At 26.0% G+C, this 17,891-nt stretch overlaps 1 protein-coding gene across 1 annotated transcript in view; it reads left to right on the top strand.

Moving 5' to 3' along the window:
* The first annotated feature begins 1,096 nt into the window (after window positions 1-1,096).
* The window catches only part of LOC111627036 (serine/threonine-protein phosphatase 4 regulatory subunit 4-like), a 29,990-nt gene continuing 13,195 nt past the window's right edge, over window positions 1,097-17,891 (top strand). Inside the window, exons 1-9 of the mRNA XM_023370581.1 lie at window positions 1,097-1,258; window positions 2,412-2,502; window positions 4,805-4,952; window positions 5,845-5,918; window positions 10,531-10,637; window positions 14,706-14,813; window positions 14,908-15,029; window positions 16,881-17,003; window positions 17,092-17,207. Coding sequence (XP_023226349.1) covers window positions 1,137-1,258; window positions 2,412-2,502; window positions 4,805-4,952; window positions 5,845-5,918; window positions 10,531-10,637; window positions 14,706-14,813; window positions 14,908-15,029; window positions 16,881-17,003; window positions 17,092-17,207 — 1,011 coding nt within the window. The 5' untranslated portion in view covers window positions 1,097-1,136. The remainder of the gene's footprint in view (window positions 1,259-2,411; window positions 2,503-4,804; window positions 4,953-5,844; window positions 5,919-10,530; window positions 10,638-14,705; window positions 14,814-14,907; window positions 15,030-16,880; window positions 17,004-17,091; window positions 17,208-17,891) is intronic.

The following is a 17,891-nucleotide window of genomic DNA, read 5'->3' as shown; positions in this document are numbered from 1 at the left end:
AGATCATCTTACATGTGAAGTGTTAGATAGTTTCTTTGATTCTGTTTGGGCAGATATTTGAATTTTACATCCATGCTCTGATTGTTCATTTCTTTATATCTAGAAAATAATGTGTGTTTAACTTCTGGTCTATACAATTAACTATTCTAAATCTGTCAGAACATTGAATTTTACTGATTAAAACATTGAAGTAGACATTATCTTTCCTCCCTTCTCCTCTCTTTATTTTTTATGTAATGATTTAGTTTGAAGTGCTCTATTGGTTTAATTTTGAAAAACACATTCTGTTTCATTTCCTAAAGATAAGTTATTTTATCAAAAGTGCTCTTATAATTTTTGTTTCATTTATTATTAAATAACACCATATGAGAGTTTGTTTTATTTTTTTATTTTTTTGAATGTTTTGTTTCATAGGCCAACTACAAATTAATTCACATAGAATTTTTTGATAAAAATAAACTTTTGTTATAAGTTTGACTGAAGAATAAATGTTGTAAGTTGAAATTGCATACAATAACATACCTGAGAATAACTTTGTAAGAGCATTTCACCCAATGAAATTGTAATAATCAATATGTTAACAGAGTAAAAAGGTTTAGTGGTATTAAGAGGATTTTATGGAGTACAATATAATTATCAAATATTTTAGATAAAAACATCTATTGTCACGGAATTAAATGTATAAATTGCTACAAATAATGCAAAGTTATTTGATTTCCATTGTTCTAAATTTATTAATGTTCAAATTTAGAAGTTCAGTTTGCATTTAAAAACTTAAATTTTGAAATTATTCAATGTAATTTAATCATTTATCATTAAAAGATATTTTATATACTTAATTTATCTTTAATTTAGTATTTATTTTAGTTTGTTAATTTTTAAGCTTTTTTATAAGCTGTTTTAAATTGGATCACATTTTATAAATTCTTGTTTACATAAGATTTTTTTCCATGAATTCTAAATTAATTTATATAAATTTATACAGAATTCATGGAATAAAGTCCTTTATAAACAAGAATTTATAAAATTGATCTAATTTAAAATTTGAATGTTGAAATCTGATATTGTCTTCTGATTTAATATAATGCATTTTATCTTGTATTTTAGGATTGGTGCTGTTTATTACAGAATCAATTATGTGGCTTGCAGATGACAAATCATCTCATCAGAAAGAATCTGTTGTTGACAGCAAACAACATGATCCATCTTCTCCACCTTTGGAAGGTGGAGAATCTCTCTGTGAATTTTATTTGGAAGGGTAATCATTTAATATAAAATGTTTATTTCTAATGAAAATACTTTTTATATTATTTTATAGTTGTAAATACTAAATATGTTAAAAAATTTGTTGTTAACAACTTTTGATTGAATGGACAGGTCAAAGTTACAATTAAAAACCTTTTAGTTGGAATTAATTTTGTTGTTAAAGGTAAATGCTATATTGTAAAATTCACACTGTTGTTCATTTTTTAAAGTGACAGTTAATTTTAATAGTTAAACTATTCTATAATCAATTCAGTTTGTTAACAAAAATTTAAAACTAATTACTATATTGAAAATATAGAAGAAACTAAGTCATCTTCATATTTCAGTCATATCCAATCACTAGATTTACATCATCCAATTCATTTGCAGAGAGAACCTTTTATTAGAGGCTACACCTCTATAATGTTATGTACATTATATAATAGTTTTTTAATCTTCTATATTTTTAATTGTGTAAACAAACTGAAAACTTACAAGATGTGTAAAAATGTTATGATATATAAATAATTGTGAATAAAATAATAATATAATGTACATGAGGCAATGAGTATAAATTACTCAATTGTTTGTTTTTTGAATATTTTATTAGCAAATATAAAATTTTTTAAATTTTTCCTACAGGACAATTTTTTTTTGTTTGTTAAATCATAACCTATTAAATTAAGGGTTTACTGTATCTAGTTTCTAATTAACAATGCAATATTGAAAAGATCAAGTTATTTTCACTATAATAGATATTTTATTTGAGAAATAAATTATTTTAAAAATTTTACTATGAACATATTTTTCTGTAATAATTTGAAAATATTTATAAACTTATTAATTTAACTTAAATATCAGCTAAGGTCTCTTTTTCCCTGTTTTTCTTTCTTTCATATTTTACATATTTTTCATTCAATTATCATTCAATGTCTATGTTGTTGGAATTAATATCCAATTGGATATTAATTCCAACAACATAGGAATTAATTCCAATTGGATATTAATTCCATAGATATTTTCTTGACTTTTAGTATTCATTACCAAGATGTATTAATATATTAAATGCATGAAAGAAAATTTTTTAATTGTTGTATGTTATGAATCAATTTTAATTACTTTTCTTTAAATGATTATATAAATTAAAAATCTATTTATTTTTATAGTTCTGATGAAGATCAAAAACTTAAAATATTACATGGTCATTCTGAACATGTAGAAAATAAACATGTAGATAACATTAGACAAAGATTTGAGGTAAGTTTTTAAAATGATTTATTAATTATATATATATAAATACAGTCCTGGAAAAAGTTTGAGACCACGAAACCACCTGGGTTTTCAAACTTTCCACTAAAATTAATTGATATCCTATAAATATGTTGTTGTTTACGTATAATAATAACCATAAACCAAATATGAAGTAAAAATTTATTTTCATATTTAAGAAATTCATATACAACAAATTATTGCTTGCAATTTGCCTGGAAAAAATTGAACACTATTTATCATCTTCAGAATGGGGACCATTGAGCAATGTTCTGTATATTACTAATGTCTCTTTCTGGCATGAGCATCTTGTACAGATGAAAAAGTAGTTACTTGCAGTTCCAAAAGTGTCATAGTAGTGAGTTTTTAAGTATATTTTTACAGAAATGTCTTTTGCATATCCCGATATGTCTCCTTACTGGATTTGGTTGCATTTGCATTTGGACTGCTAAATACCTCTCTAGATAATGCTGAATGGTTATATAAATTATGATTACTTTGTAGAAATTAAATTTGAATATTTTCTACTTTGTTCTTCTTGAGTATATATGTATTTATGCAATTTCAGAAAGTTTAAACAATAGAACTATTTTTATTCTAATGTAGGATTTTAATACTTAAACTAATTATTAATTGTTAATATAATATACTTTTTAAAATTTATGCTTTTCAGTTATATATTAAAGACTAAAACTATAAATTGTTGGATTTTCAATTGATTGGCTTTTAATCAAATACAGTAGATCCCCCTATAAGACGGTAGATACGTTCCGTTCTTTATGAATCAATTTTGTAGGAATCATAGTTTACGGACTACGGCTGTTTGAAAGGTTTTCTTTCATAAAATTAATCGATTCTAGACTAATTCGACTCAACATTTCCAAAATACGTATATTTTTTTGAAAATAATCCGTATAAACTACGTTATAAACAAAAAATTGTAGGATTGCTTACCGAGTGTGTACCGTTCGACTACGCCCGTTGCTAAAGCTTGGTTTCGTCGCGGAACAGCGCATCAAACCGCGGCCGCGATTTCTGATATTATTTTTCTGCGAAAACTTCGTTGACCTTTGGAGACATCATTAATATAAATAATTTTTATGGCCGTTGAATAAGAAATGTTTCTTTCACAAGAAATGTATAAAATTACAGTACTGAACAGACGATAGGTCGCCTAACTCGCCGTAGCGTGACGCTAGACGGCGAAAAATATATATTTAATTATAATAAAGTTACAATAAATTAAGTTAATATATAATTATATATACAGTACCTAATTTATATATAATTAATATATAATTATATGTACAGTACCTAATTTATATATAATTTATATAATACTGTCCAGACGATAGAAATCTCTCCGTAGCGTGGCGCTACGGACGGCGGGTAAGTAGTTCGGCTGCCCGATGACGTTTTACGTATTATAGGAGTTATTTTTACCGTTGTTTACGGATAATGCCACAATTTTTATAGGAATCATAACTATAGGAAACGGTTTTATAGGGGGATCTACTGTACTACAAAAATAAATATAAAAAATTTTTCTTCTACAGATTATTATATGTTTTAAATATTGTTTAGAACATAAAAGCTAGAAAACTAATTTGAAATTGGTAGGCTGTTTAATTCATAATGTAATCAATGTTTTTGGATTTCTTACTTCATTTACAAAATAATTGGTAATAAAATAAATACACGGTGTTTTGTGTTTATTTAGAAGAGAGTGCTAATCTCTTGACAGTCTTTGCTGTAAGATGCATTTCTTTTGAAATTGATTATGAAGTAACTATTAATGTAACATGATTGGCTGATATTTAAATTATACATAAGATAGTGATGCATTAAGCAAATTTAACATTAGAAACAATTGTCAACCATTTACAGCTGCTAACATAACTTTGAATTGTACACATGCAGTTTAAAGGAATACAAATCAAGTGTTTGAACATTATCAAAATTTTTTGATAATGAACCATCAGCTGTAGAAGAAAATAATAAGAGAAACTCTTTCTCAGTGAACACAGAGAAAGTTTGGATATGCTCTGTAAATTCTTTTTACTACAAATTAAAGCACTCTTGTTATAAATTTGTTTTTCATTTAAATTTTGTAAATTATTTTAATACAAATGAGAACACTTAAACAAAAACTTTCTTATTGTAATAAATAACAAGGATAAATATTTTATATAATTATTTTTTAATATTTAATTTTTATTTTTCAAATTATGAATAATAATAAACTGAATCACTTGCATTTATAAATGAGATATTTTAAATTTAATTATAGGAAGAAGCATTTTATCTACATAATGATCATTTAAACAATAGCAACACTTTTCTTTCATCTCTTCTTAGTCAAGAACTTGTTCCTTCTAACACATTTACTCATAGTTTTTTGCAAAGTATACTTTCTAGTGTGGACAGTCGAGATCCAGGTAAAGTTTGAAGATAATCAATTCTATTAATTGCATCTTGTTCTCATTTAGTTCCTTGGAAGTAAGCACAAAATTGCTATGGAAAACTTATACAGGAACACATTTTATGTGTAATGTAGAATTTATTTTTTAAAAATGAAATGCATTTTGGGCTATTTACCTCTCTTCAGTATATATTATACAATTTGATGAAACTATAGACTAAATTACAGTAAAATTAACAATTTATTATCTATTAAGTATTTATTATCCTACATACATGTAACTCACAAAAAAATTACCTGTAATAGTGACTACTGGAGTAAAACCAGATATTTTAAAAACCAAAGAATTTAAAAACAAGTAAAACTAAAATAAATTTTAAAAAATAAAAAACTTTTTTAAATATTAAAATTTAAATAATGAAATAGCTACAAAATACTAATGCAATAAAAGGTACCTATAAAACATGAAAGTTAAAACTTGCTAAAAAAAATTTTTAAAAAAATTCTATATTACCCATCAAAAGTGTTCCTGTATGATAAGTTCTCCATACCAATTTAATACTTACTTCCAAAGATAACCAATTGTCTAAAATTTTACTATTTAATATGAATATATTAAATATTTATTTATTACTATTTTGTTAAAATATTGTTATTAAATCATTAAATATATATTAATGAAATATTAAATCCAAGTAACCTAAGGATTTTCATTTGGTAATAATATTAGCTTTCCATGTGTCTTAAAATTTGGCCTATCTTGCTTATTAATGTAAATCTGTTATTTTTATTTCATAAAATCTAAAAAGAGATTTTGTTTTCACCAAATGAAAACTATTATTATATTTTATTTATACCATTTTGTTGTTTTGGAATTTTTAAATGTATTATTCTTTTGTATTTTACAGTTGTTGCTAATGCTTGGATGGAAACATTATTAGATGTCATTGATCTTTTACCCAAAGACATAATCAAAAGAGATGTGAGTAATTAATTTTATGATGTAAATTATTTTATTTTTATAAAATAATGAAGACTTTTAAAACTAGCTGAAAAGTTTAATATTACAAAGCTGCAGAAATAGCATTTGATCAAGCTAAATGATAAAGTTCATTCTTCATCATTTCCTAATGTTAAATTTTTCTACTTGTTTTGAAGACTTCATTTTTATATTATGACTTTTTATTTATTTATTTTTTAATTTAAAGAGTAATCAAACTTTTTATTCTTTAAGAACAGAGAAAAATAAAATATATATATTGATCTGTTTAATACAATTGAAGTTAATATAAGTTAAATATAAAATGGAACTATTAATGGTGTAAATAAATTACAGGAAATTATAATAGTTGTTATTCAGAATTTTCATATTCACATTATATTCTATTGATCTGAAGTATAAAGGAATTTTAAGCAACTTTTTCCAAAAATCAAATACAGTAGACTTACCTTAAAACAAATACTGAAAAAAAACAAATTCTTGCATTAAAGCAAATTTTGTCATTGCCCTGTCAAAATGCCATTGTCACAATATTAATTTTCATGCAATAAAGCAAATAAAAGACCTATAAAATTCCCACTGTCATTTGTCTGTCCTTTCTTAATCTCAAGAATGGAATTAGATGAAAGCTGAGACCATATGTGGAAAGCTTAAGGGCAGGAGGCCCCAATTAACAATATGCAAACTTCTGATGCAAACTCAATGTCACATTATATGATTAAAAATTGCAGCTCAGCATTGTGACAATTCACAATAAAATAATTGCTTGCTTTTAGCACAGATTTTGATTACATGAAGGGGAAATCAAAAATTAAAGACAGTTTATATCAGAAAATTCTTCTAATGTCATTCTGTCAATTATGTATAAAACTTATACAAAAATCTAAATGTATTTTTTCCAGTTGGCTATATTCACTTCTGAAAATTGGAAGTCCAGTTGTATTAACTTCATTTTCTATGTGCATTGTTAATGTGCAATACATTATGTTCAATGTTTTTGATCCAAAGCAGTCAAATCTTTTAAAATTTACAGATAATGTTAACAATATGGAGAAAATCATCACTCAAAGAGAAATTTAAGAATGAATGAGAATGTTTAGAAATGCCAAAACAAGTATTGTCAACAATGATCATACTTTATCATTTCTGAACTGTTCTACAAGATTGTTGCTACTAGATTTGATATATATGCAATTTATTGTTAAATTAAAATAAACATGGATGCATAAAAGGCTCTTCACTCAAATAACCCAAAATGTTTCTTTTAGATGACATTAGAAAGCTTGTGAATCAATGAGAAATGCTTGGGGATGCAAGTGACTACATTGTAAAATAACTCAAAATTTTTGCAATTTTCTTGTCAATAATTTTAACAAAAGTAAATTGTTTTTGTTTTTATGATTTTATTGAGTTTATATGATTAACCAATACTTTCTTCACTTTGAAAATTTGTTGTGTGCAAATAAACTAAATAAATATTGATATAAAATTAATAAAAGAATGAATTTAAGGCTATAGCTTACAATTCTTTTTATACAGCATTATTTCAATTTTGGAATAATAAATATCAAATAATAAAATTTTGTGCATAATCAAGTTCTTTTACTAGTACAGTCAAACCTCAGTTTTCAAACTTAATTCATTTGTAATAGTAATTTGAAAACCAATCTGTTCTAAAACTGAAACAAATTTCCCACAAGAAACAATATAAAATGGATTAATGATTAATCCATTTTATATTCCTGGTCCCCAAACAAAACTTTTTTCCCTCACCTTTTGAGCTGTGTTTCATGCATTAAAATGCCTACAAATGCAATATAATATCTATATCTGTATCTATGTGTATGTATATATATATAAAAAGCGAAATGTTCTATCACTGACCACTGAAGCTGAAACTGAATCTTTACAAAGAAGTGCTATAGATAGATTCAATTCTGACTGCTTGCATAAAATATAACCAAATCAATCATGATGGAAAAGTACTTTTTCATACTTTCTGAAATATTATGTTTCAATTGATACAATTTAAATTTAAATCATGTTCAATTGAAACATAATATTTCAAAAAGTACTTGTCCATCATGATTGATTTCATTATATTTCATGCAAGCAGTGAGAGTAAAATTAAATTAAAAATAATTAATTAATTAATTATGATTTTATTTTTAGTTTTAGTTTCAATATAAAGGCAAGAGCTTTAATTATTATTATTATGTTGGGTTTAGTGGGTTACTCGGTTCACACCAGTGGCTGTGTACTATGCCGGACCAGAGTCAAGGCATAGCAACCAAAACAAAACTAAAATTAAATAAGTGTGTCAGTGTCTGTATTCAGGAATTTCCTAACAATGTGGCATATATTCAATATAGTGGCCNATCAGGCCACGTCCGCCATCTTTACGTGGAAGGGTTAATCTTTCTGTGGCGGATTTAGGATGATGTTGTTTATGCTTAGTAAGTGTTGTTCTTGTTTTCCTTTGGAGTTGCTCAAGATCTGTGTGAGTCCAATGTATAACTCCAAAAGAGTATGTGAATACTGGGATGACATATGTGTTTATTGCTTATTATTATTATAATTTTAAAATTTAATCATTTTTTTTAGTTTTAATTACCGTATTTACTTGCATATAAGATGATCTTGCATATAGCATGAGGTGTGACTTTAGAGTTCAAAATAAAGAAAATTAGATTTTATTAATACAATTCTAATTTTATTTCATTTATCACAAATAAAATATCAAATGCATGTATTAAAGGCAAATAATCATGTTTGCCTTAATATGTGATGAATGGAAAACAATACCAAAACATTATAATGTGCATGACTAGAAAAAGTTTATTTTTAATGATTCAGAATGTGCTAATATTCATTAAAAATAACAGTTTAACTAATATGAAATAACTACATTTATAATCATTGCTAAGTGACCTGCATTTCATTAATGATTTTATAAATAAAGAGGAACTATTTTCTGCAGATGAATGAGTTACAACACAGTTTTTAATTGATGGACGTAGGATTAAACCAATAAACAAAGGGAGGTGTGTCTTAATTTGCTTACAGTAGGTGCCAACTTACTATAAATAGACTGTAGACTTATAATGGCAGCATGAACTATACATGATTCACAGAAATTATTGCAAAAACACAAAGAATCCTTTGTTTGCATGTATAGCTAGGTTTTTGAAGCAGTGAAAAATGAATGAAAACCTTATACGCAAATAATTATGGTAACTGACTACCTAGTATTAATAAATATTATAATAATGATAAATTTTTGTTATTTAATTTAACTTAAGCATGTTTAAACATGAATTCTAGAATGCCATTTATATTACACAAATGTCAATTAATGCGGTTTTTATTAATTAATTTGATTTAGATTTAACTTTGGTGCATACTGAAAAACAGAAATAGTATCTTCCCTGCATATGCATTAAAGTCTAATTTAAATAGCAACATTATTGATGGTTTGTGTTGTGACGTCTAATGACACAAGATGATTTTGGTGCCACTAACTTCTGAATTGGTAGTTCTGTTGATTGATTTCTTTAATATAGGAAGTATAGGGAGTTGACCATCTGTCTCTCTCTAATTTGTGGTTGGCTCTTGCCAAGTAGCTTGTTCGGCAACCGGGGCAAATATGAGTTCAAAATTTTGTTTGTGAACTGAATTGTTCAAAAAACAAGGCATTTGAAAACCAAGATTTGACTATAGTTTTATAATATGGCAAATATAAACATTGAAAACTGAAATTATTTGAATGTAAATTTTTTTTATTATAATTTGAATGTTAAATTTCAAAGTGATTTATTCATTAAGTTAAAATTAAAACATTATACAGTAGAGCCTCAAACTCTGCACTCGATAACCCAGCACTCAAGATAACTCGGCCACACCCTGGCAGGGTAAAAAAATCCTTAGTTAATTAATTTTCATGATAAAGACAGCTTTATGCCTCATAAAGTATTTTTCTGAGGTCTTGTCTTATCAGGTAAATTACTGTACAGTGTATTCATTAATTTTCATTTTCATGTAGTAAAGGCTCTATGCCTTCATAAAGGATGTACTTTTCCTTTGTTTAAGGATATTTGGGCAGTTTATTCTTTGTTGTATTCTCAAGCAAACAATACATACAAGTATAGTACAGTATTTTCTGAGGACTCCACACTGGTACTTATTTTTTTAATGCCATTCCCGATAACCTGGCATTTTCACAAACTCGGCCACCCTTTGGTCCACATTAGGCTGGGTTTTCGAGGCTTTACTGTATAAAATAATTTTGTCAAATACAAATATTGAGTCATTTTTTAACACACAATTTATATTTGTCATAATTTTTATAATGTTATATTTTGTTTTTGTATAATTTGTGTATTATTTAAATGACTGTGGTTTTTTATTTCTCATTTGATAGTCATGCATCTCTGAAGCAATACTTCATGGCTTTTTTCAAGTATAAAAAATAATTAGTAAAAATATAATTTAGACTTTAATCTTATTTGCTTAAAGAACTATTTAATTTTATTCAAACTTCAAACTATACATTATATTCAAATTTTAATAATCTGTAATTTTGATTATTTTATAGATTCTAACATTAGCAATCAATAAAGGACAAATATCGCAACCTGTATCTTCACGTTTGCTATGTTGTAAGATGTTAGGAAAAATTTGTACAAAATTTGATCCTTATATGTAAGTTAAATATTTTTATTATATTCTATTTATAGTTGTAGACAATTTTGGTATTTTTTGTTTATAGACTTTCTAAATTAAAATTTTTCTTTTATTGAAAAATTTATCTATAATTGATTTACTCATTTGTGAAAATAACATTACTAGCACATCTCTGTTTATGTTTTAAATTACAAAATTGTATAAAGTGACATGCATTAATAAGAATTATCACTCATCAGTTTTTTGCATTCTTTAGCTAAATTAAGTTTTAATTTTCTTTGACATGTATAGATATTTATAATTGGTAAAGCTGAATAAAATTCCATATTAAAATGATTGTTTATTAATTGGAAAATTTATTTATTTTTCTTTTTTATTAATTTCAAAGTTCTGGCACTAATCTTTTGTTGTAGCAAATACAGTTTGAAAATTAAAATGAAGCTTAAAAATGCAAAATTATATACAATGAAATCTGTTTATTATAATCATTTTTCTTATACTGATGATGACTGATCACAATAAGTGAGTTATGTATATTGACTACAGTTAGTGGAAATTCTAGTTGTTATTTATTTTCACATTAAAAATGTACACTAAAACAATTAAAAACTTTATAGCTTGAAGATTTATCATCAAGTACAGTTATTATTTATTATTAGAGAGGTTGCGGCCAAAGTTTTCATCTCTAAATATTCAATGTTCACATTTTAGAGATGAAAACGTTGGCCGCAACCTCACTAATAATGATTCATCCAGTGCTGTTTGCCTGCTTTTTTTTGTAATACTGTTTTTTACAACAACTAATCTATAATTGAAGTAAAAAATGCCAATACAGTAGAATTTCGTTTATCCGAAAGCCGGTCAACCGAAACGTCAGTTAACCGAAAGCATTCCAGTCAGCAAATTTAAATTTTCCCTGGTGCTGTGGTGCTGCAACCTTTGGCTATGTCTTGAGCTACTCCAATATTTCTTTTTTTGGTGTGTGTGTTTTAGCTGGCAGCACTGGCACTTTTGTGTGGTGTTTTTCTGAGTACTGTGTGTCATGCTGAATTGAACGTTTTTGATACTAGATTAACTTCTAAAGTATAATTTTTTTGTTTTTATATTTTTCCATATATTTATTTTGTTTGTACAAAATAAAGAAAAAATTTTAATGATACAATAGCCATGATTATTATTATAAAAATTTTTGTTAGGCTTAACATTGACGAAAATTTAACACAAAGTGACATGCAATGGAGAAAAATTTCAACATGGAATAGGTTAATATATTTTTTCATACATAATCGGTTATCTGAACAACCTCAGTCCACAATTGATTTGAATAAATCAATTGTGGACTGGTGTTGTTAATACTGTAATTTAAACTAGAGTAATATTTTTTCCTACATTGGTAATTGGTTCCAGAAGATGCAACTTAAGTCAAAAAATGACTTCTTCCAATGTGGCCCAAAGAAACAAAAAGGTTAGACACCCCTGGTGTAAAGATTATGTATAGTACTTGTTTCTGTTCCTAATTTTTGTAATCTTTTTTGTTTCAAAATATGAAATGATATATTCCACATAGTTCTTTTTTGACTATTGTCAAGTCTCAATGGAATTACCCTGTTGGAAGAAGAGTGCCTATTGCCATGTAGAGGAGCATGCTTTATCCACTAGTATGGTATGAACCCAAACAGTGTGAGTGAGAGTCAAACTTGTGTGAATCACATAATCAATGATTTCTCCACAATGCAATCCAGATAATGTGCTCAATTTTAATAACATTGAAAACATACTTTATACTTTGAAACTAAAAAAGGTTTAGGACTTCACACAATTTTTGCATCTCAAACACTCAACTCAAAAACTGTTCATTTTATTGACTTTGTGCCTATGGAGACTTTTGATTAGGATCATTAAAACTACAAAATATCAAAGACTCAGCCAAATCCACTAAGACCTATTCCCATAAGGTTTGTGCAAGATCTTTTAACACAAGTCTGCTATAAATACTATTGATGATCAATGCAGTTTCATGATTTTATGGATACTATTTAAGAATCATAGCTTGTATTTAATATGTTTCATGTTCATCTATAAAATATTGTTTAAAATAGCAAGTACTATTAATTTTACCATTATTATGATAAATTTATAAGTAATTGAAAGAGTTGTTTAAAAATACATTAATGATGGAATTTCACTTAAAAGCATGATACCCATATAACCATCTGAAAATGATTTTCTTAATGAAAAATTATAAAAATGTGGAGTGAAATGGATTTAGAATTTATTTAAGATTTAATTAAATTACTGACCTGCTAGAGGGATAGTGAAGTAACACTGCAAGTATCCAGGAACTGTATTTCCATGCAGGGGGAGGAAAGTGGAAGGAGTTCATACCACTGTGATTTGCAAGGTGTCATTCTTTTAAATTAATTCATAGATATAGATTCTAAAAAGTAAACTGTTAATACAGTAACTATTAATTAAATTTTGATTTTATTTGCAAATTTCTTTACTGTTGTAAATGAACTTATTCTTTAAAAAACTACCCTACTTTCCTAATGGACTTTGTCTTTTCTGTCCATGCGCAGTAACAGTTGTTGCTTTCCTTCATGTAATCAAACAGTAATTATTTAGCCAAAAAATTTTAGAGTTTTTGAGTTTTTTCAAATGAAACAGGTTAATTTTTAAGTAGTGTATATATATCACAAAATTACATTGACCAAATTTATTAAGGTATCAAAGCAGATTTTATTAATTTTCAAACATTTTGCATATAGCCTACATTTTACAGTTTAGTGTTATATTTTTGTAATTTTCTTTTAGTTTTCATATATTTTCTTTGTTTTTGTTACAATAGTTGTGCCTATGCAAATTATTTACACGTATATAAAACAATAAATTGAATGCAAAAATAAGTTGTTATTTGGGAAAGTATTGTGACAGAAACTGGGATACAATTGTTGGGATAAAATCTTTGCAACCAAGTTAGTTGCAAATGAATTTTGGCAGTTATCTTCAATTTCTATGTGATTTTGCTTTCATATTTTTGGATTAGATTGATTGAATAAGGTAGTATAGCTACTGGGTGATCTGCCAAGGAATGTCTCTCAGGGGGACTTTTTAGGGAAACTAGCCCCTATTTAGATGTTAGACATGTGAAGAAAACATGAAAAAATTTACATAGCCAACTGTTGGTTGGACATGAGCCAACAAACACAGTATTTGGTGGTTTTTATCCACTTGCTTTATTATTATTATTTTTCTGATCAGCATCAATAGTTAACAGTCATATTCTAAGTATTGTTGTCATAATGGAATTGACAACTAATTTAGAAATATTTAATTTTTTTTTTGTTTGATTAAAAAAAATGAACCATTTTATGTTAACACATTCATGTTTCCAAATTGAATTATTTAATATAGAAAGTGACATTAATAAAAACACCTCCCACACTGGTATTAAAAGTAAACTGTAATGTTTGTAAGAACATACTATTGTGAAAAGACAAAGTAATTGAAGTTGACAGTGACTCTTGGAGAGAGCAAAAGATGTAAATGTTATCTTTTTTACAAAAAAAAACATTTTTTTGGGAACAAATAAATAAAAAGTAAGGATCAAGGTAGGAATTTTAAAGTACACTTTATAAAAATATGTAAAGTATAAAGTTCTGTACAATAATTTATTAAATACAAGGAGCATTAGGGACATTACTGTATTTATGATTGAGGGTAATTTAGTAATATTGTATTTTTCAGATTTTATTTTGAATAATCAAAATATTTTGATTAAGTAATTAAATGTATAATACATATAATGGTTTATTTTTTCATAATTTAGTGAATTAATCATATTTTATTTTCATTTGTATAATGCACTATTAAAAATTTTTAGCATTATACATTTATTTATTATTATTATTTATGTAATAAAATTTTTGAATATCTCTAATATAATAAATAAAATGAATTGTATAATATAAAATGTAATTCTATAGGATGGAGAATATATAGTAGAATATTTTTAACTTGACTTTTAATTTTTTCTACATTAACTTCCATGAATATATAATTTAATAAAAAAATATTTAATAATAGTATAAGGAAAGAAATATTACCTGTTGTACAATCTTTGTGCCAAGATGTTGATCATGAAGTTCGAGGTTGTATGTGTCGTCAATTAGATGTTGTTGCTAAAGGAATTGGGTAAGTTTGTAAATATTTAGAACTCATTGAAATTATAAATATAAATTTAAATGTTAATTTAAATAAGAAAAATTAATTTTGAAATATTTATTAGACTTGAAGCAACAAAAAGTGCTATTTTACCTGAATTAGTAGAATTAGCAAATGATGAAGAAAGTTATGTACGACTTACTGGAATTGAAACAGTTGTACAGATGCTACCTATGCTAGATGATGGTAAAATTTTAGACTTTTTTTATTTAATTTATTTATTTTAAAAATACAATACAAGAGATTGTATAAATTAATAGTCATTATCTAATTTGTACATATGTATTTATAAAATAAGTGCTTTAATTCTTTATTAATTAAAGTTTTGTTAGTTATTCTTAACATAAGGTTGCCTGTAAGACTTAAGTTATTAATGAAGGACTAAATTACTTAGTTCATTTAATTTTGCATGTGTTCAAAAATATCATTGACTTAGGGTGAACTGTATATCATATACCATTACATCAAACCTTTTGCTTGGTCAAATTTTAATTTTTATCCTGGCACAACTTTCATAAGCTAAATTTTTTCTGAAGATAAGTAGGGACATTTTTGATTGTATATTTCAGATGTTTCAGTGATTTTATTTCATGTTTAATTTTGTATGATTTCCTTGATGATTTTGGTCATATGAAATGTAAAAGCTTCTCTGTTCACATTCCAAAAAGGTTTTGATTATTGTAGAGCAAACTAATATGTATTTGCACTTTAATAATTGTAAGAAATTAGGTCGGAGAAAAGAAAATTGGCATTACAGTATTGTAAAATTTTTGTAATATTTGTTTGATATTTACGAAAGTTGTAACTTCATTTGGCAACCTTTTAGTGATCTTGAAAGTTTTCAAAAAAATGTCTTTGGATGAAAGTCTATTCTAGATATCCAATTTGATAAGACATTGAAAGTTTTGTAAATGCTCTGATGCTGACAACTTGACATGATGAACATCCATTATGGTCACTGCTTTGTGATTTAGAGATAAATTAATGTGTCTTAATTTCAGGAATCTCAAATGTAGAAATTTCGAGATATCTTCACTGGGAGTTATGTATGATATTGATATAATATAATGTTCAGTTGTAAAGAATGTTCTAGTGATCAAATTTTAGGATTAGATTTTTAAGTATTTGTCAGAATTATCTGTTTTTTGCACGTAATAGAAGAGCCAAAAATTTAACTGTAAAATTTGTACATAGTCTTCAGAGTCATTGAGCAATAAGTCAGTGTACTCTGTACATTGTGAAGTAGAGATAACAAGCAATAAAGAACTGAGGACTCTTTATAGGTCTGTAAGTAAAACCAAAGAAAAAGTATGAGGAAATCTGAAACTATGAAAGAATTTGGCATTTAATCAATTTTTTTCTCTATTTATCTGAAAAACATTGAAATTTTTCAATATTTCAATGAACAATGGTATCAGGATAGAAAAGAAAGTTTATATGGGTATTTAGATGTTGAGGTGGTTCATACTGTGCAGAGATAAAAATATTTCTGTCAACAGAAGACTTCTCAGTGAAAAAACTTGAATGGTTTGAGCAATAGTTGGAGTACAAAATCCAAAGAAAGCTGTGGATGGCTAGATAAGTTTATTATCTTGCCATCCATCTGATTACTGGATCTAAAATGTCAGAGTTTTTGTTGGATTTCTAGAGGTCACATTATATATGATATAGATTCTTTTAAAGATGATTGAACACATTTAGGATATGTTGAGCATGAAACAATAACACATTGATATCAAACTGCTATAACAAATTTCTTTTATTAATAGTATGAGTATTTTATACATGTGTTTACAATATACATGAGAAATCATAAATAAATGTATTATTGTGTTTAAGTCAAACTAAATTGTTTACAATCATTGATGGTGGATGGTGATCTCATCAAAGAATTGGTAATTTCCATTACTCAAAATTTCATTATTTGAAGATTTTTTTTCTATCTCTCTCACTTAGATCATATGCACATTTTTTTTGATAACTCAATTGTATTGAATATTTATTTTTGGAAAATTATTCTAAAATATCATTTTTCAGAAACATGTATTCAAATCATCATTCCACTAGTGAAAAAATTTTGTGAGAATTCTATTAGAACAGAAGATGCTACTTTACCAGTAATAGCAAGGCATCTTGGGAAGTTATGTCATGGTTTAGCAGGTATTAATAAATGCATTTCAATTTTTTGATATTTGATTAAAAAAATTAAATTAAAAATAAGAAATTTATAAATTACGTGTTGTTTTAGTTAATTTAACACCAGATCAACAGCAGTGGTTTCTGACATATTATCGAGAATTGGCTAAATTAGGATTACCACATCATAGGAAATCATTTGATGGAGGTTTTATAAGTGTACCACCAGTAAGTTATTCTAACAAATCATGTTATTATTCATTAAAGAAAAATGTAAATATACTATTTTTACTTAATATATTTAATAGAATTAACTGTATCAAAACTAAAAAAGTAAATTAGACAGTAGTCGTTAACATACTAATAAATTTTACCTATTTTAAAAACAAATTATTATTAAAATGATGAATATAGGAAAAATCTGTCAAAATTATAAAGTAAGTTTCAAAATTAATAGAAGAAATTTATTTATTCTAATTGATATTGATAGGTAATATAAAAATGATAAGTTTTTTTTATCTAAGCATATTACATGATGTGATAATTTAAATGGATTTCCTATCAAACACTATTGTTGTCAAGAGCTTCTATAGAAGCATAGGGGTAGAGTAGGCCTATTTAATCTTTTGTTTTTTTTTAACAAAAGTTATGTGGCATGTTTATTAATAAAAAGCAGTGTTAAAGATTTTATTTTCTGTTATTAAAAATAATGTTAATTTTATAGAGTTTGGAATACTATGAACTTAAGAAGTTTCCTTCTGGCCTGGGAAAAATCCTCAGCACCCCTTTTAACCTATCCTATGTTGAAATTTTTCTCCATTGCATGTGACCACCAGTTGAATTTTTATCGATGTTAATTCTAATGAAACTAAAAAAAATTTTTTTTTTAAATAATAATTGTGGCTACTGTAT

The sequence above is a fragment of the Centruroides sculpturatus genome, unplaced genomic scaffold (assembly GCF_000671375.1).
Source record: "Centruroides sculpturatus isolate CEXI.00-Female unplaced genomic scaffold, Cexi_2.0 scaffold402, whole genome shotgun sequence".
NCBI classification, from domain to species: domain Eukaryota; kingdom Metazoa; phylum Arthropoda; class Arachnida; order Scorpiones; family Buthidae; genus Centruroides; species Centruroides sculpturatus.
This window is presented reverse-complemented; position numbering and strand designations above follow the sequence as displayed.